This window comes from Hippopotamus amphibius, chromosome 17 (genome assembly GCF_030028045.1).
Source record: "Hippopotamus amphibius kiboko isolate mHipAmp2 chromosome 17, mHipAmp2.hap2, whole genome shotgun sequence".
Taxonomy (NCBI): domain Eukaryota; kingdom Metazoa; phylum Chordata; class Mammalia; order Artiodactyla; family Hippopotamidae; genus Hippopotamus; species Hippopotamus amphibius.
Window position 1 is genome coordinate 22,306,621 of NC_080202.1, and position 21,520 is coordinate 22,328,140.

Here is a 21,520-nt window from a genome sequence, read left to right on the forward strand (position 1 = left end):
CTATTAACTGCATGATGAAAGACAGGCTTTAAGAAGCAATCACATTAAAGACGATTTAGTAATGTGTACTTAATACAATTTTACCTCATCTCAGTGCTACTAAGGACGGATGAATGTTTTAGTATTAAAATACCTTTTACCAACCATACTAAGAAGAGATAAACATAATTTTGTTGCAGAAGAATGGACAAGTGCAAAACAGAGTCTGACACCTCATTACTAAAGGCCCGAGAGTTTAATTCATTTACATTATGAATTCTACTTAAGTCATGATCAAATCCACTTATACATAATGCTGAGTAAAATACTGATAATCAATAATTATAATTATTTCCCAAAACCAATTTTTTGCCCCCACACTGCGTGGCTTGTGGGATCTTAGTTCCCTGACCAGGGATTGAACCTGCACCCTCGCACTAAACGCATGGAGTCTAACCACTGGACTGCCAGGGATATCGCCAATTTTTTTTTATAAGTTATCTTCTAGCACCCAACTAGCAAACTGCCACGCCCAACCTGACCAGGATGATGCCACTGACCTGCTCTCATTTAAACTAATGTTTCCACAAGGCAATGTTCATCTTTGCTGTGACATTTCTTCTCTCTCCAACCCTATCACAAAGAGCACAGCTTTGCTCACAGGTGGAATCTAGTACCAGTGATGACAGCTGGCACAGCCCACCAGCTCTTCTGGGGGCCTAATTTAAGGAAGTTACTTATGATATTCTCATCCAGCCTGGGCCCCTGTTAAATCCTTCATGGCAGAATTCCAGTGAAGCCAAGATGTCATTTTGGTGCCTGCATAGGTCCTGGCCAGGGAAACAACTCAACAGCCACAGGTCATAAGTGTGGGCTCTGGAATCTGACCAATTAACTCAGATCCAAATTTGTGCTAACTAGCTCTGTAACATTGGGTAAGTTACTTATCTTCTCTAAGTACTTTACATGAATCAGCTAATTCAACCTGCATAACAATCCTATGAGATGTGCCTTTTATTATCATGCTAGTTTGACAGATGAGGAAACCAAAGCACAGAGATGTAATAAGGTAACTTGCCCAAGGTCTCAAGGCCAGTAGCGGAAGAGTCAGATTTCAAACCCGGAGAGTTTAGCATCGGAGCCTGTGCCTTTTCTACCTCTGCGTGTAAACTGCTTTGCAGTGCCCGACAGAGAGAGTTACAAATGTTAGTTGTCGCTATTGCTATAAATAAAGATCACTCTGATTCTGACGTCCCACACATCCATGGTCACAAAGACAGCCAGCCAGATGAATACAGATGACAAAACTGCAAAACAATTCAAAGCACATGACCTTATTTATTACTTCTCTTTTTACTTCTTATTTTGCAATAATTTTAGGCTTATAGCAAAGTTGCAAAAAGAGGGCGGAGTTCACGTATACCCTCACCTCGCCTCCTTTAATGTTAACAACTTACACAAATATAACGTAATTATCAAAATTAGGAAATTAACATTGGTACAATACTATTCACTAAACCACAGACCTTATTCAAATCTCACCCATTTCTTTACTCTAGTGTTCCAGTGTCTTCTCCAGGATCCAATCTAAGACCCCACATTGCACCTGGTTATGGTGTCTCCTTAAGTCTCTTCCAATCTGTGACAGGTGCTCAGGCTTCCTTGTTTTTCATTCTTTTTTTTTTTTTTTTTTTTAATTTTTATTGGCGTGTGGTTGCTTTACCGTGCTGTGAGGCCTCCCTGTTTTTCAATGACTCGCTACAGTTTACAGAGTAAAGTCCAAACTCTGAGCATGACCAGGATCAGCAGCCACTTACCCACACGGCCCCATCACCTGCCATTCCCGCATGTTCACTGAAAGTCTCTGCCCAAACGAATGAACTGCCGTCCCCAAAATGGACGTGTGCACTCTCGAGTCTGTACGCTGGCAAACGGGAGCCTTTCTGGCCTTTCCCTAGGCGAACTCCTCCCAGTCTGCTGAATGTGAAGCGCGGATGTTGCGTCTTACAGAACGTCTTCCCCGACGAGCGTGTTACTTTTACTGTCACAATCATCCAAAACATGTCTACGAGGCACTACAGCAGACAGCAAGCTTGGAACTGTCTGGAAAAAGCAGCACGATTCTTGCCCTCAAGGGATACACAATTAGAGCTACTTGCCCTAATAATTTTAAAACTCATAAAAGCACAGTAATGTAGAAAAGGCTTTTTTTGGTCTCCCTCAATTCTTCTGAAGCGCGTATATTTGCAACAGCAACGCCAACAGATAAACACAAGAGAAACCAAAGAAACTAACACTTTCAAACGCTTACTATGTACCAGACATATACACATTATTTTAATCCTCAAACCAAATCTATAGAGTAGGGATTAGTATCTCTACTTATTAAATGAGAAAAGTGAGGCTCAGCGAATAAAGAGCAACCAAAATCACAGAGCCAGTCTCCTGGTTTGAAATCCTGGGCTCCTCCCTTTAGAGAATATTTAAAGCCTCACAAAGCTATTAATTAATTAATTAGAAGTATAGTTGATCTATAATATATTAGGTTCAGGTGTACAACACAGTCATTCAATATTTTTATAGATTACACTCCATTTAAAGTTATAATATAATGGCTATATTTCCCTGTGCTGTACAATATATCCTTGTTGCTTATTTATTTTATACACAGTAGTTTGTGTCTCTTGATCCTATACCCCTATCTCCTCCCTCCCTCCTTCCCTCTTCCCACTGGTAACCACTAGTCTGTTCTCTGTATCTATGAGCCTGTTTCTATTTTGTTATGTGCATTCATTTGTTTTATTTTTTAGATTCCACATATAAGTGATAACAGTATTTGTCTTTCTCAAAGATATAATTTTAAAAGCACAGTATTGGAGAAAAGCCTAATCTCAAAATTAAAGAACAGGTACTTACTCATCCTGATCAATTATAAAGTACTAGCAGTAACATTCTAACATTCTTCCTTAAATCCTTCCAGGGTATGGGGTGCAGAAGAGACATGTATGGGTACAAAAGAGGCATGTATGTGAGCAAGCAAGTAAGTGAACATTCCAGTAGGAGACTGATCCAGTCTTGTAATAATAATAGTAATAATAATGACAGGAGTAATGGCAACAGGGACTTACACAGTACTTGCTATGTTCCTGGTGCTGTTCTAAAATCTGTATATGTACGTACTCATTTAATCCTTGCAGCAACCCTTCAAGTCTGGTACTATTATCATGCCCATTCTACAGATGAAGAAACTAACACAGAGAGCTTAAGGGTCTTGCTCAGAGCAACTACTAGTCTGTGCCAAAGCTGGGATTCAAACTCAGGCAGTCAGGCTCTTGAGTCCATGCTCTTAACCAGCACACTGAAAACAAACTTGGAGAAGTATGAAAATCTGGAAACTTCAACAGATGAAAAAAGTTAAACAAATTATGAGAATTTAACCTGATTTAAGAAAAGTGACTTTCAATCAAAAGATGATGAAAAGCTACTTTGCACTTCTGCAAAGTTAAAGAAAAATAAGCATTTCCTGATGAGTTTTGTTAAATACTAAAACAGGTTAATGAAAGTAGTGAAATCTGCTTCTCTGAAGATATTTAAAAATGAGATAGATCCACATTTGTCTAAAGGGAATTTAATGACAGGCAGGCTCTAATAAGGATGTGGGATTAGCCATCTGCCTAAAACTGTCCTAACACAATGAGTGTAAGATTTTTTTCAATGTGCACCTGAATTACAAGTAGTTTCTTTGACACTGAGGCCTTTTGTGAGTGATATTATGTAATATATAAAACTAGTTAAAAGGAATCTAAGTCTGAAAGCATATAGCAATGTCACTTCTACTCTTACCCCTTCTTTTGTCTCCATACTTTTAAGAATCCTCCTTCACGGGCTCACAGGGTTGAAGGCTCTCCTACACTGAGAAATGTCTCTGTGTTCTCATACAAATTCTATTTCTCATCTCATTTAAGCACAGTGTGAACATTCTCTAGACTCCTTCATTTTTACCTTTTTAGCATACTGGCTACGGCATCATGAAAATGGACCAATATAATTCTAGGCCTAAATAAGACTCCAAAATACAATTTTTATATTGTTCTAAGGAAATCATTTTTTTAAAACTAAGGCAATTTCAACTATCTTGTCTTATTTTCTTATTATGTCTCTTTCAGGGAAATACAAATATTATTTAAACCATCCATTCACAATAGTAGGGAAAAAAGTAACTGAAACTATCTTTCCATTTCAGAGTAAGAAAAACTGAGTCTCAAAAAAGCCCCCCAAATTGCTTTAGTTATTTTTCTGCCCCTCAAAAACAGAATCATGAAAAGAAATAGAAATATGATGTAATAGCCAACATGCAAGAAAAGAGGTAACAACACACCACTTTAGCATTTTTTCTAAAAAGTAACTCACCGGGGGCTTCCTAGGTGGCGCAATGGTTGAGAATCCACCTGCCAATGCAGGGGACATGGGTTCAAGCCCTGCTCCAGGAAGATCCCACATGCCGCGGAGCAACTAAGCCCGTGCGCCACAACTGTCAAGCCTGCGCTTTAGAGCCCGTGAGCCACAACTATTGAGCCCATGTGCTGCAACTACTGAAGCCCAGGCGCCTAGAGCCTGTGCTCTGCAACAAGAGAAGCCACGGCAACGAGGAGCCCGCGCACCACAACGAAGAGTAGCCCCCACTCACCGCAACTAAAAAGAAAGCCCACGCACAGCAAAAAAGACCCAACACAGCCAATAAAATAAATAAATTTATTAAAAAAAAAAAAAGTAACTCACCGAAGTTTCCTTCCCTTGCTGGCTTTCCTATCTACTTTCTTGTGGATTTTGCTTCGTAACTTCTGGATTGCAAGCCACTGCCTGGGAAATTCACAAGTGATGTTATGCATCATCACTAACAGAAATAGTTACATGTATTGACAAATTGGAATTTTTCTCACTAACAACGCTGCAGAAAGATATCATCAACCTACATCAAGTTCCTCAAGATAGTCTGGGGCCAGAGTGACTAATCAATTGAAGAGGATCTGTGCAATGGTTTAAAAAAAAAAAAAAAAAAATTGCAGCTGGGAAATTCTACAGCAAATTTGGTTAACAATGCTCCTTAGTACTTGGAGTTACTGTGATAAGCACTAAATCTACCAGGCTGCAGGGAAACCCATCCAATTGAGCAGAGCTGCTTGGGTTTGCTTTTAATGTTTTAGCTGAGCAGCCTGTTCTATAACTAATATCGCAGCTGCTGTTTGAACATGTGAATTCTTAATTTTCCCATTGTTAACACTCAACTGCTTTTTCTTGTGCTTTCCACTTTTTGCTAAGTGTTAAGAATTACCCACAATTGATACTAGTTTTACAGTCATTTTATTTATTTTTCATTTTGGCTATACATGTGTTGCTGAAAGGTAAGGGCTTTTTTTCCCCCCTCAATATAATCTCAATACCAAGAGCCCCAAATAAACTCAATACCACGGTCACACCTAAAAGAAGTTAACAATAATTCTTTACTATCAAATATTTAGTCAGTCTTTAAATTTCCCAGAGGGTCTCAATTTTATAGTTAGTTTGAATCAGGATTCAAACCAGAGTCGATATTCTGCAGTCATCTTAGATTGAAAGAAATTAATTTTTCAAATAAAGGATACTGGGCTAAGAAAATATTCATAAATTGCTTATACGAACAAATGTGGGGGGGGAGGAGAAATAGCAGCAGCTAGTCATCTTACCTGATTTATACAATGAAAACTCAACATCAAAAAAAAAAATCTAGGGAAATCCAATTACTGTAATCTTAATATAATCTTAATTACCATAATCTATTTTATTGTAAAGTCAGATAAATGTACAATATAATCACTACTTAAATGCAATTTGCTCTATCACATTAAACTCAGAGTGAACAGCTCTCTATAGCATTCCAGAGATATACAAAATATCAACATCCTACCCTAAAATTCAAATGTTTTACTCAAAAAAAATTATTTCATCAACACGAATTTTTCATTGCGATCTCAAAATGTAGCTCTGCCCCAGGATCCCATTCTGACACTCGCAGCTTTTGTTTCCTTTCATGCTTTTGCAAATTATGGCTCATGGCTATTTAACTGTACAGCATTCATTAGGTAGCACTCTAAATGTCCTTTTTACTTTTCAACCACAGGATGAAGCATACACAAGGGCCCTCCTTCACTGCTTTCCATTCTACCCTGACATCTGGGTAATGCCGCCACGTTCCATTTCTAATTGTGCTGCAGCTTTCACTGAAGGGGTGGAGGTCTAAATTAGGGCAGACTCTCACAGGGCAAGGAACCTGTTGTGCAGAGTGCCACGTCCTGACAGTGGAGAGCATCTATTTGGGTGGATGCTTTGTATCCACTGGTCAGGGATTGATACAGATACAATGGCAACCCAAACCAGAGAGCAAAGGGATTAAGAGAGAATTTGTGAAACAAACCTTAAAATAAACACCTATAGGTATTTTATAATCTCCTATTCAAACTGCACTTAAGACAATGTAGGGTAGACAGCACTTTGTCTAGCTCTTGTTATCCTGCTTAACTTTTTTTTTTTTTTTTTTGGCTGGGCTGTCCGGCTTTGTGGGATCTCAGTTCTCCGACCAGGGAATGAACCCAGGCCATGGCAGTGAAAGCCCGGAATCCAAACCACTAGGACACCAGGGAACTCCCAACATTTATAATCACAGGGCCTGTTCTGACTTGGAGGCAGAATTAAGGGGACTCAGGGGGAGAAACTACTATACAGGCTACTTGTGTGAATAGAAAGCCACATCTAAATTACCTTCCCATGGCCACCTGATCGTTGGGATCCAAGGAGCTGGTCTTCCGTTCTATGAGTTCTCGAAGGAGCTAGGGGAAAAAGGAAAGTGAGTGATTTATTTACCATCTCCCAGCACCAACCGACTTTAAAAGGACACAGGAGGAATTCTGAATGGCACAGTGACAGCTCTACAACCACAATCGATAAGGGACAACCCAGTGGCAAGAGCATGACTGAATTCCCATTAACCCTTTCATATTTATATATCTTTAAAAAGGTGGCTACAGCAATAGCTGAGAACAGAAGCCCATTTGGAAGACTTATTGTGCTGCAGTTCATTTCAAATGGATCAATGAGTGTGCAACATTCCCTTCACTGTTTTTATGATTAGTTTTGTCCACCTCATCGATATCAATGGAGAATCTTTAAAAGGTCAGGTGGGAAGGGCTGGGTGGCAAAAAGGAAAACACATCAGCTTCTCACCAGCAGGATAATGGTACATGGTTAACTCCTGACCTATAACCTCCAGCAGTCAGGAAGGTCTTCCTTAGGCAAAAAGCCTTTATGAGACATAACTAAAAGTGTGGACTTCACTCTCTGGCTTTCCATCACTGGGACCCTACTATGCTTACTAAGAAGTGATGTAACCATATTTGACACCAACACATTCACAGGCACAATAATTTGAAGAGGGACCCTAAAGAACGTCGTACATGTGTACTGGAAACACAACACAGAGAGCCAGTCGAGATCTCACCCCCCACAATTAACCCCATGGGAATTCTAAATCACTCTCCTACTCTCCTCTTAATCCGGGGTAGTCCACCACATGCAAGCAAAGTCGAAATCTGTATCCTTCACACAGACTGAAGAATTTGCATTGGACCTTAAAGTCCCAGGTGAGGAGAAGCAATGGATTTAAAAATTAAACATTAAAGGAGGAGAATTTTAAATTTTAAGAATAAAACTAGATATCAGCTCTCCTACGCAAGTGCTATATGCAGGGAGACAGCAACAGAGATTAAAATTCCAAAAGTCTTCTGAGAGAAAGCCAAGGGAAGACACTAAAATAAACTCCTTCCTGCTTGTCGCCTGTCGATAATACAGGTTTGACTTTAAAACTTGTTTCTTCACAAACATAAGTAATTATTTTGTAGGTAAGGCATGGGAGCCATAAGATGAGAGTTCACCGGGTTAAACAGCCGAAGTCTGTGGGAGGATCGAGGAGGAGGGATAGATCCCTACAAAAGTAGTTCACTCTCTAATTGTCATTTGTTTATGTAAGCAAGCACCAGAAGAAGTAAAACAGATTTGTAAAAATATTCATTTCCATATAGGATGAGCCTTTATTGCAAAAGGGAAAAGGCTATCTCAATCGCAAATGAAAAACCTCCTGTGATGTTTTTTCATTTGCTTATTTCAGACATTACTACTACGGCACTTAGGTTTAAAAATGCGGAGACCAGAGGCCTCTGTTTTATTATCACTGGAAAACAGCAAGCTATTTCTCTGCCCTGTTTATCTGATTGACTCCCAACATCTTTCTGGCAGCCAATCTATCAGTTTATCTCCCCTACTTCATCACAGTCACTTCTGGCAGCTAAATACAAGATCCAAACCCAGTGTTACACAGACATATGACACAGGAACCCTATGTAACACCGCTACTCTGTAAACAGCTGCCCTTAAGGCTACGCCAAAATGGGCTCTGGTTCCTAGTCAACATCCTGTCAAAAGCCGGGGGCGGGGGGGGGGGGGGGGCGGTGAGTGGGAGGGAGAGGGAGGAGAGGTTAACAAAAAAAAAAAATTTCTTTTAATAAAGAAGAGAGAAAAAAAATAAAAAAGAAGGAAAATAATGGAACCACCACATCTCATGGCCCTTACTCTGTTCCTGCCCCACATAAGAGAAAATAGCCACCATTCCTGGTTCTCCTAATCGTCTCTGATCCCTTGAGACGTGGGGCCATGACGGCCGCCGGGAGCGAGTGCTCAGGGAAGGCTGCCCCAGCACAAGGGGGAAGGCTGGAAACGGGAGCTGCACGACCACAGTGGGTCTGTTACACTCACAGTGGTCTCTGCAACTCCAACACCAAGCTGGTGCAGCATTTACTCTCAAGCGCCCTGTGCACTTTACATATTCTGGGTTGCGTTTTCACTGCCCCAGCGCCTTACACAGCTATTCTTAGTCATTCATGGCTATGAAGAGAGTTTTATTGGTCTATCTGGCTGAATCTAGTTTATCCAGTCCAACGTTTCAGAAGACCCTGTTGTGTGCAAGGCAGGAATGAGAAAGTAGCAAGAAAATAAGTAAACAAAGGCTTCCCGTGGCTATCGCTGTTTCCCACAGCTCTCAACATCACTGGGCTTAAATTTAATTAGGAAAACTGCTTTCAAAAAACTTGCTGAAAAATGACATTTTAGGGATACTGCTGAAGAGCTTAGCTTTGCTCCTCAGCTCAATTTTTATAGCCTAACTTTATGAACAAACTTTTCCATTAAAATTCAGGTTTCTGTTAGTTACTAGAGCTTTTTATTTCAATGATAATGATACAATATACGTAATTTTCTATGTGATTTGGAAAATGGAGAGATATATGAAATATTTTCGTTCCAATCTGTTATAACTCCCCCAGAGAGTCAATTCAGAAAGGCTTGTTTCTCTAGTTCTAGGGGAAAATTATAGATGTAGCTGGGCTTCCGGGTCAGCCCCCAAAAACCTACTTAACCCATAACAACATACGTGAGGAATGGCACTGATAGTACTATTCAGAATCTCATCAACACTTATAATACTTTGCCTGGAAAAATGCATGCCAGAATCAGTTAAACATGGCAGATTGGACACATTAGTTTATCTCTCCTCCCTTCTCAACTCCTCTAAAAGACAGCAGAGGAAAAAAAAAAATGTATTAACCTGCAAGAAAGAAGGGAAAAGGGAAAGCTAATGAGAGATTTTCACAAAATTTTCAAAGACAGTTAGGAGATGAAGGAGTAAAAGGAAGTTATCACCCAAGTGCCCAGAGGGAATAAAGGTGAGGGTGGAGCTAATGAGACTCCTGGAATCCCTGTGAGGATGAGCTCTTGGAGGGCAGTTACCTTGAAAGGCGGGGAAGGGAGAGGGGGCAGAACCACTGGGCCTTCTCCATCATCCCACACAGCCAAGTGACTACCCCACAGGGAGAAAAGAACCTTCATTCTCCGGAACCACCGAGCCACAAAAGCTCCAAACTGAGAGAGATGAGGCACAGAAGGCTGGGATGGGGCCCAAGGAAAAGGCTCCATGCTCATCTCTGAGACCTTCTGCCTCCACCCCCACCCTCTGCACAGAACGCTAGCACCATGTGTAAAACCTCCCAGGCAGGAGAGCAGAGGAGTCTCTTCTGGAGAAACTGCATGGTCACCCCCCATCTGCCCAGAAAATAAGATTTCCAAGTTCTGGCAACCACGTTAGTTCACAGCAAAATCATACACAGAGGAGCCAAAAAGCTCTGCCCCGGCTTCAGACGTACTTTTGAATGACGTACTCTGAAACACGAAGGGACAGTTAAGGATCAGCAGCATCTGAGGAAAGCCTCGGATACACAGCAAAACAAACAGAAGAAAAGGGACTCAAGAAAGCAATGCAGAGAACAAACGAAACAAACACACACACACACACACAGCAAAACAAACAGAAGAAAAGGGACTCAAGAAAGCAATGCAGAGAACAAACGAAACAAACACACACACACACAAAAGAAAGAAAAAGAAAAGAGAGAAGAGAATTCACAACGGACACCCTCAGAGATGTGAGAGAAGACACACTTCCACAAGAATGGGAGGCTATAAGAAAAGAGTAAAACAAGCAATTAAACACAAAACAGAGCATTTAAAAGTTTCAATAGAGCAACTAGAAGATAAATGTACAAAAATCTCTCAGATATAAAACAAAAGGGCAAAAAGATAACATCCCCTTATTTATGAGAGAAGAAAAAAACTTAAGAGGATAATCCAGACTGTCAAACACCTGCCTAACAAAAGCCTGTGAGAAAATTATTAAAGAAATAATAATGAAAACGTCCCCAAATCGAAGGATGGGAATGAACTCACCAAACTGGTGCAACCGAGTGCAACAAAGGAAAAAGAACCTTCTGTACGACACATCATCGTGAAATGTGGACCTCTAGAAGCAAAGAGAAGGTCCTCAATGGTTAGAGGAAAAACAGGTCACATGTAAAGAGGGTGACCACATGGCTCGGGCTACCCCAGAGAATCCTGGTTAACGCCTGCCGTCCTGCTCTTCTTTCAGGGCTGGCACCTCCAGGGTCCGTTCTGACAATGAATTCTACAGTCACCCTAAATATTAAGGACTGTAAATCTAAATGGGATCAGACACCTCCATAGCAATAACAGATGACAGGGGACAGCAAGGCCTTCACAATTCTGAGGAAAATAACCTTCAGCCTCAAGTTCCACACGCAGCCAAAGTACCAACCAGGTATGAGAGTTACATAAAGCGTTTCACACAGGCAAGGACTCAACAGTTTACTTTCCACACGCTCTTTCACAGGAAGATGTGCTTCAGTAAAGTGAGAGCATACGGCAAGAAGGACAAAGGACAGGAGATGTCAGAAAACAGGTCTACCTTCAGCAGAGAAGGGAAGGCAAGTCCCAAGACTACAGATGGCACAGCCCCAGAGAGCCTGGCCCCAAAAGGAAGAGTCCAGGGAGCTTCAGGAGCGAGGTCTCCAGGAGAAAGGGGTAAAACGGTAGGTTATTTTATACATTCGAGGCATTTGGAACATGTGGGGGGGGGGAGAAAGAGCAAAAGACACCTCTTTTAAAAGCAAGTATTATTAGCTCTAGGGAAAAACAAGTTTGTAAGGAAATGTAATCATAGTATACCACTCGTGAACATTTATTTAATCATAATATTGGAAACAATTATTTTCACAAAACTGTGACAGTAAGTACAACAGGAGAATGGCGAACTAAAGCACTGGGGGGGGGGGGGGGGGGCAGGGCCTCACCACCACGATGGAAAGTCAGGAGAGGATCTGGTGAATGACCGACACTGATAACTCAACAGTGATATAAACACATTACTTAAAAAGATGCAAGTAACTCAGAAGTACGCCCAAACACACATGGGCACCTTATCTTTGACAAAGGAGGCACGAGTGTACAATGGAAAAAAGACAGCCTCTTCAATAAGAGGTGCTGGGAACATTGGACAGCAACATGTAAAAGAATGAAATTAGAACACTTCCTAACACCATACACAAAAATAAACTCCAAATGGATGAAAGACCTACATGTAAGGCCAGACACGATCAAACTCCTAGAGGAAAACATAGGCAGAACACTCTATGACATACATCAAAGCAAGATCCTTTTGGACTCACCTCCTAGAATCATGGAAATAAAATCAAGAATAAACAAATGGGACCTCATGAAACGTAAAAGCTTTTGCACAGCGAAAGAAACCATAAACAAGACTAAAAGGCAACCCTCAGAATGGGAAAAAATAGTTGCCTGTGAAATAACAGACAAAGGATTAACCTCCAAAATATACAAGCAGCTCATGCAGCTTAATACCAAAAAAGCAAATAACCCAATCCACAAATGGGTGGAAGACCTAAATAGACACTTCTCCAAAGAAGACATACAGATGGCCAACAAACACATGAAAAGATGCTCAACATCACTAATCATCAGAGAAATGCAAGTCAAAGCCACAATGAGGTATCACCTCACACCAATCAGAATGGCCATCATCACAAAATCTGGAAACAACAAATGTTGGAGAGGGTGTGGAGAAAAGGGAACTCTCCTGCACTGTTGGTGGGAATGTACGTTGGTACAGCCACTATGGAAAACAATTTGGAGGTTCCTTCAAAAACTACAAATAGAACTACCATATGATCCAGTAATCCCACTCCTGGGCATACACCCAAAGAAAACCATAATCCCAAAAGAAACATGTACCATAATGTTTATTGCAGCACTACTTACAATAGCCAGGACATGGAAGCAACCTAAATGCCCATCAACAAACTAATGGATAAAGAAGATGTGGCATATATACACAATGGAATATTACTCAGCTATAAAAAGGGATGAGATGGAGCTATATGTAATGAGGTGGATAGACCTACAGTCTGTCATACAGAGTGAAGTAAGTCAGAAAGAGAAAGACAAATATTGTATGCTAACTCACATATACGGAATCTAAAAATGGTACTGATGAACTCAGTGACAACAAGGACGCAGGTGCAGAGAATGGACTGGAGAACTCGAGGTTTGGGAGGGGGCGGGGGGTGAAGGGGAAGCTGAGACGAAGCGAGAGAGTAGCACAGACATATATATACTACCAACTGTAAAATAGCCAGTGGGAAGTTGTTGTATAACACAGGGAGTTCAACTCGAGGATGGAAGATGCCTTAGAAGACTGGGACGGGGAGGGTGGGGGGGACTCGAGGGAGGGTGGGGGGGGAGTCAAGGGAGGGAGGGAATATGGGGATATGTGTATAAAAACAGATGATTGAACTTGGTGTACCCCCCAAAAATAATTAAAAAAAAAAAAAAAGATGCAAGTAACTCTTAAAAAAAAACCTAAAAATGTTGGAAGTTTTTACCCTCCAGGACGCCTCAGCATGATAGTATTTTAACATTTCTTAGGTAATGAAGAACCCAAGAAAAATTTGCCGGTATTTATTTGGCAATGTCCAGAGGAAAGAGTATAGATGTTTCTGGAAAATCTTTCCAGTCTGCAAATGTACATTGAGAAATTTTATAACTCCCACAGGGAAAAAAGGACAGCAGGATCAAGGATATACTGATTAAAGCCCTTATGAATATTTTTCTGTTCCCTAAAAGAAACATGGCAACATACTAGAAATAATACCAATAACATTTATTTTGATTTGCTGCAGATAATGCCAAATAACTGTTTACAACTTTATTGAGAGAGAGAGAGATATATAATTCACTTACCATACAATTCACCCATTCAAACTGTATATAATTATATACAATTGTATATAGCACATTCCAGTAAATTCAGAACTATGCAATCATATTTAATTTTAGAACATTTTCATCCCACCTAAAAGAAACCCCATACTAGCTGTCATCCCCAGTATCCACCAGTCATATACCCCCAATAGCCCTAAGCAACCACTAATCCTTCTGTCTTTATAGATATGCCCATTTTGGACATTTCATATAAAGAGGATCATATAATATATGGCCTTTTATGACTGGCTTATTTTACTTAACAGGTTTTCAAGTTTTATTCATGTTGTAGCATATGTTGGTACTTCATTCCTTTTTACGGCTGAATAATATTCTTTTGTGGACGCTGTGTCACCCACTGTCCACCGCCGCACGGAGTCACAGACGTAGAAAACAAACTTATGGTTACTAAGGGATGAGGAGGGGGAGGGATAAACTGAGAGATATCGGGATTGACGTACGCACACCACTATATATAAAACAGATAACTAATAAGAACCAACTGTATAGCACAAGGACCTCTATTCAAGACTCTGTAATGGCCTATATGGGAGAAGAATCTAAAAAAAGAGTGGAATATGTATATGAACATGTATAACTGATTCACTCTGCTGTACACCTGAAACTAACACGACATTTGAAATCAAGCATATTCCGATAAAAACTTTTAAAAATTTCATGTTTGTCATAAAATTGATCATACAGAGTATTTTTGTATGATGTGCATACAAAAAAACCAAAGAATACCCCTTTGTATGTATATACCGCATTTTGTTTATTAGCCATTCACCACTGAGGGGCACTTGGATTATTTCCACTTTCTGGCTATTATGAATAATGCTGCTATGAACATTCATGTACTAGTCTTCGTGTAGATATACACTTTCATTTCTCTTGGGTTTATATAACTGCTAGGTCATACAGTAACTCTACATTTAACATTCTAAGGAACTGCCAGACTGTTTTCCAAAACAGCGGCATCACTTTACATTCCCACTAGCAGCATTTGAGGGGTCCAACTTTTTCACATCCTCGCCAGCGCTTGTTATTACCTGACTTTTTCATTATAGCCATCTTAGTGGGTGTAAGGTATTCTCTCATTGTGGTTTTGATTTGCATTTCCCTGATGGCAAAATGAAGCTGATCACCTTTCTGTGCTTACTGGCCATCTGCGTATCTTCTTTGGAGAAATGTCTATTCAGATGCTTTGCCCACTCTTCAATTAGGTTGTCTTTTTATGATTGAGTTTTAAAGAGTTCTTTATATATACTCTGGATACCAGTCCCTTATTAACCCCCTTTCTGTGGACTGTCACTGAAGCTTTTAATTTTGATGTGGTCCAATTTTTTCTTTTCTCATTGGTGTCTTTGGGATTGTATCTAAGAAACCACTACCAAGGTCATGAAGATTTACTCCCATGTTTTCTTCTAAGAGTTGTATGGTTTTAGTTCTTATATTTAGACCCAGTTTACAATCTTAATTAACTTTTGTGTGTGGCATGAGGTAGGGGTCCAACTTCATTCTTTTGCATGTGGATATCCAACTGCACCATTTGTTCAAAGACAATTCTTTTCCCCATTGAACTGTTTTGGAGCCCTTATCAAAAAGCCAAGTAATTTTTAAAGCAGTTGGTTTTATGGTCTCATATTCCCTGACTTTCTGAATTTGTAACCCACAGTTATTGATTCCTACCTCTCAGGCTTCCATGGTTCATAGCCACAGATGCTTGAGATGGAAAAAAAGCTTGGGGCAACCCTGTATGTAACTTAGCCTCGCCGAGTCAGGATTTTTCAAACTCTCTCCCCAATACACAGAGAACACGTGAAAGAAGTGCAGTCAACCCCTCTTACATGTGTTTCAGTCCCTCTCTTACTGGTAGATATAAAAAGCAGATTCATAAAGCTTGGGTTTACTCTTCCTTTAGCTTCCTCTCTAGCTCCCACAAGAATTCTTTTTTTTAAAAATAGATTTATTTATTTATTTATTGGCTGTGTTCGGTCTTCGTGGCTGGGTGGAGGCTTTCTCTAGTTGTGGTGAGCGAGGGCTGCTCTTTGTTGCAATGCACAGGCTTCTCATTGCAGTGGCTTTTCCTGTTGCAGAGCACAGGCTTCAGGCATGCAGGCTTCAGTAGTTGCAGCTCTCGGGCTCAGCAGCTGTGGCTTGCGGGCTCTAGAGCACAGGCTCAGTAGTTGCAGCACATGGGCTTAGTTGCTCTGTGGCATGTGGGATCTTCCCGGACCAGGGATCGAACCCGTGTCCCCTGCATTGGCAGGCGGATTCTTAAGCACTGTGCCAGCAGAGAAGTCCCCCCACAAGAATTCTTAGTGAAGATATACCTATTTCTGCTCTAACTCCTGCTTTACTACTCTATTTTTTAGTTCTCGGATCTCCAGTCTTTCAAATTATTCCCAAAAGGAGTCATTTGCAATTTTTATACTATACTTGAAGCATACAGAAGATACATCCACATATACTATAATTTCAAATAGACAGGAAGGAATTACTGGCCATGCCTATAGTACAAAATTGCCATAAAATGACCCACTCCCCACAGGCAACTATTTTTTTCTCTGTCCCCTTTCCACATTGTCCACTCACTCCTCAGCCAACTCTATACCACCTAACATTTTTGCCTCCATTATTCCACTGAAACATCTCAGGCCAAGGTCTCCAGATCCCCATGTCTAACGGACATCTGTCACAACTCACCCTACTAGGCTTTTTTTTCCTGCTGTACAACAAAATGAATCAGCTGTATTTATACATATATCCCTACATCCCCTCCCCCTTGAGCCTCCCTCCCACCCTCCCTACCCCACCCCTCTAGGTCATCACCCATCATCGAGTTGATCTCCCTGTGTTATGCAGCAGCTTCCCAGTAGCTATTTTACATTTGGTAGTGTATACATGCCAATGCTACTCTCTCACTTTGTCCCAGCTTCCCTCCCCCCCACTACTTCTTGAAGCAGCAAGTGATGCTGGACATTCTCACCTTGCTGAAACACTCTTCTCTTGGCATCGCTGAGGTACCTCCTTCGGTTTACACCATGTTCGGTCAGCTCCTCTACCCAAACATTAAACGCTAACATCCCTCAAGACTCAGTTCCCAGCTTTCTTTTATTCTTACTCCATACGCTTTCCCCAAGAGTTTCATTCTATTTTCAAGGTTTCAATGACCTAGGGGTTATCCCTGGAATTCCTTTTCCCTTACACTCAATATCTAATCTATCCCCAAGTCTTATATACGTGATCCACCAATTCATGAATCTGTCCATTTTTCTATGTCTCCATTGCTTGCACCATAGTATAGGCTATTAAGTATAGGCTATTATCATTGTCATTCATTCCATAAACATGGAGCACACTGGGAAAACAATGAAGGATAAAACAGACATGTTCTCACCTGAGTTAGTGTAACAATTTCCCAACAGTTACGCTTGCCTCTCCTTCATTTTGTTCTCCTCATTACAGTCAGAGCAATATTGTCACGATGCAAGTAAGCCAGAGTACACAATTCTTACTGCAGCGTCATGGCCCCCCTACCTCCTCTCCAGCCTCTTCCACCTCGGTGCTCCAATCCCACCAGCACTCCTTTTGTACCTGAAATGCTCCCAGGCTCGCCCCCACCATGGGGCACCTGCTCTGCCTGGAACACGCTTCCCTAACCATTAACCAGCTTACATCCCACCTTCCCCACCCATTCACTAAATCTCAGCCCAATCACCTCTTTCTAAGGAAAGCCTCTCTTAACTGCACCCCTCCATGCACATTCACACGATGTTCTTGCCTTACTTAACGTACAATTTATTAGTGGATTACGGCAGGATTAATGTCTATTTCCTCCACTGGCCGACTGTCTACCTCACAGAGAGCACAGAACGTATCTGACTGTGCTCACCACTCTACCTTGTCCACTGGCCACTGAAGGAGCTCAATAAATACACACACACAGAGGGGGGAAAATTGCTTCTGGCAGAAAATACCAAATTTTTGTTTACTCCACCACACACACACACACACACGTTCTTTTGTTTTTAAACAAAAGGAATCATACTATGTAATACCCTGCCTCTAGTCCAGAACACCACTATCTACCTAAGAAATTGAGAAACCTCCTTGTTTTTATCACTACTGACTGTCAGTACTTCCTCCTCCTCAAACAATACTCTCCTTCTCAGAAGTCTCACACAGGGCCTAGAGAACTGGGTGGTCTAAGTGGGTGGGAATTACACGTTTTTTAACCCTCCCAAGAGTATCTGAATTAAAAAAACAAAAACAAAAAACTACATAATCCAAATGAATGAAAAGATCTTAAAACATTTCGCATTATTTTACTGTTAAAATGATGTCGATCTAGCCTCCCTCACAGGTCTCATTTCTCAAAGGAAAAAGTTGGTTCTTCTCGGGAAAAGAAGAGAGGGAACAGATCTTTTGTGCTTCCTTGACCCTTGACCCCTTCCACACTTTGACCCTTTCTGTAGTATCTTCAAGTTGGTTCTTTTACTGTAAGAAAGGTGTCTTGACATCTTTGTAATAAAGATCTCAATTAATTTCAACTAGTATTTTCTATTTAAATATCTTTTATCTATGAAATAGGTTTGTCAAACCCCAGGCACAGGTTTCTACCTCCCCTTTTCTAAGATCTAATGCTTCTAGACACGAGCTTTCAATTCCGTGAGTGAGTGTGCCCCACGGTTCAATACAACTGTAAACATCTGCCAATGAGTCCATAAAATGCCAGGGCTTTGGAGTCTCACACACCTGGGTTCCGAATTCCAGCTATGCCCCTTACTAGCTGCACAGTTTGGGACAAGTTATTTGACCTCTCTGAGCAAGACGCAGTTTCCTCATAATAACTGTACCTCCTAAAGTTGATTTGTGATTTTAAAAGATGATAAAAGTAAAAAGCATTCAGCAAACTGTAAATACTCAATAAAAAGAAATTTTGTCAACATCAGATAATAATACTCATAGATAATCACAAAACACAATTTGGGGCAAAAAATTCAACATCTTCCACAGCTGAATCACCACAGCTGCTAACAACAACAGTGAACAAGTACCATGATTCGGTGTTCCTTTCTACTGATTGTCTACAGTGGGTAACAGATAACATACGAAATGAAGGAAAAGCAGAATGGGAGGAAAAAAATGTAAAAAGCACAGCAGATTCACAAAAAATAGTGAGACAATACTTGAAAAGTAGGCTATTACTTGCAGAACTTTTCCAAACTAGACCATGATAAACTGGGGCAAAAGCGATGCTCTCCTTTCTCATTTACTCTATTAGGACAACTAACTGCTCTTCCCCTTCCATGACCTGCAACCACCTCACCCCCCTCTGCTCCCACCATCCCCTCTCCCTCAGCCTGCCCCTCAGCCTGCCCCTCAGCCTCATCCTACGGGTCAACCGATCTAGCCTTCTGCAAAGGCCTAGACCGAGTGCCATCTCCTTCCTGCGGCCTTCTCTAATTCTCCCCGACTGTTTTTTTGGTTTCTCCCTCTTTTGAATTCTCTATCACCCCCTCGCCGAGCACTCTGGCTGTTTATGTTCACGTCGTCTCCTCTGCTTGGCTGTAAGCGACTTGAGGGCAGGGTACAGTCTCACTCAAATTCTCTCCTCCCACAGAACTCCACACACTGCCTTGCACACACTGACTATTCAATCATGTTTCTAAAAGGAAAGAGTCAAGTTCTAGATACTGTGATCAAAGATGAAAAGCATCCAAATTCTGCAGCAGCAAGTACAATATTTACCCGAATAATAACCCCGGGAAGAATGGAGGGAAATCAGGGTGTGAAGAAAATCCAAGTGCATCTTACTACTGAAGTTACAGATAAACCCACCTTTGGTTACTAAAATCAGAAAATGTACAGCGAGAGGCTACCACTGAAAAAGTCAGCCTAACTCTGCCTCAGTGCCCTTGGTCTTTAAGGATTTGATTAGTTTTTCCACTTTCTGATTCAGCGCTGCCTCGTGCCTCCACTCCAGAGCTGGAGCTAAGGCCTGCGATTTGGAAGGGTTGATAAATTCATTCGCTGAATAAAGTCACACTGTTTTCTCAGCACAAGTTCTAAAATATTTCATAAGGCCATAATATTTCACTAGACTTGGCCGTTTGGGTTAAAATTTATTAGTCAAAACAGAAAACTTTCTCATCAGACCCCATATGTTCCATTAGGCATGAATTACAGTGTCTCCCAGGGTCTAATTATTAACTAGGAGTGTAAGTAAATCACTCTCAGTATTAGGCTCTGATGTGTGAAGACAGAGTGAGAATTAGGCGGTTCGACTGCTAAAGAACTTCTTTTTGCCAATTTCCTTTTCCTTTCTTTTTCCTACCCATAAAAAAGAATTTTACCAGGACTAAGTGACTGCAATAAGCCATTCTCCCTAATCTATACCGAAAGTAGTGATGTACCAGGAGTGCTACTATTTTGAACTTCCAACAGCCCCATTTCCAGTATTCTGTCCCTGGGTCACCAGACAGATGTCCTGGTGTGTGTGTTTATATGTATTTTTTCTATCTATAAAAAAGGTGAGGAGAGGGCTTATATATCCTTTGGGACACCAGCTCAATCACTGACTACTTCTGGGCATCCTTTGGCAATGTTTCTTTTATTGACACCATACAGTATATCATTTGTATTGAAAGAATAAAGAGGAAGCCATTCAGAACTAGAGAAGATTTTACTAAAAAAGGATTCACACGTAAGAAACTAAAAGGGTAGTATAACCTGTATTCTGTAATTATGTCCTTTAAGGATTAAAAAGCCCAGCTGAAACAAACCTCAACCTCTCTTTCCAGGATTCCCCTCTAGCACTCAGACTCCAATAATTCTTCAGCCCCACAAGGATCGATAACGCATTGATCCTGCCACCTTTCCAGTACGCCGCCTCCCTCCCCACATGCTCGCATCTCTCTGTACTCGGGTGCACAGGATTCCACAGTCCATCAGGATAGTCACTCCTCGTAAACATCCTCAACTCCCTTGCACGCTGTCCCTTTGTCATACAGATTCACAACCCCTTGAGGATTGATGTGTCTTGGAATTTAGAACTTCTTGGATTTTGGGTGATATGGTGTATATACCATAAATGCCCCAGAGGAGCCTGGGGCGGCACCCCGAAGTCAAACACATTAATATGTTTCTGCAGCAAAATACACGAACGTTTCCACTAAGTGGAGTAAATAAAGCCTTATAGGTTTAGATAGCTTCAGAACCACTCAGATCAGATGTTGCCGCCACAGTGCTCTACCAAACTTACCAAAACAAACAAAATACTATGAGTTTTCAGAACTTTCTGAATTTTGGAATTGCAGATAAGGGATCATGTGCCTGTACTTCCTCAGCAAAACCCCAAACCATGTTAAATCTCAGTTCATCCATGCGGCTGAACTGACTAAGAAAAAAAGACAAGTAGGAGTGAACTGGCCTCACTCACTTTAAAATAATTTCCACTAAGCTTACGTGGGTCTTCAGCACTACCGGACGATTCCACTAGTTTCCTCATCTACTCACTCTCCTGCTCTCTTAGGGACTCTGTCACACCTCTTTTCTCCAGCCTCCAGCCCCTGCACTCAGATAAGAACCTCCACATGCCCCCACCCCACATCTACCCACAAGAGTACCCACACACTCTGCCTTCCACCCAATACCTAAGGATGAACTGTCCATCAGACCAACCCCTCTCTACCTGTGTCCTCACCAGCAATTCTCACCTCGTTACTGAAACATGCTTTCTGTCCTCTACCGGATCATTTCCATA

General features: G+C 41.1%; 1 protein-coding gene across 2 annotated transcripts in view; it reads right to left on the reverse strand.

Moving 5' to 3' along the window:
* The window catches only part of AATF (apoptosis antagonizing transcription factor), a 102,108-nt gene that overhangs the window by 29,308 nt on the left and 51,280 nt on the right, over nt 1–21,520 (reverse strand). Inside the window, exons 9-10 of one of the 2 annotated variants that reach the window (XM_057716192.1) lie at nt 6,775–6,842; nt 4,759–4,839 (exon numbers count right to left, since the gene is read on the reverse strand). In XM_057716192.1, coding sequence (XP_057572175.1) covers nt 4,759–4,839; nt 6,775–6,842 — 149 coding nt within the window. The remainder of the gene's footprint in view (nt 1–4,758; nt 4,840–6,774; nt 6,843–21,520) is intronic. The other variant, XM_057716193.1, reaches the window with a different exon arrangement.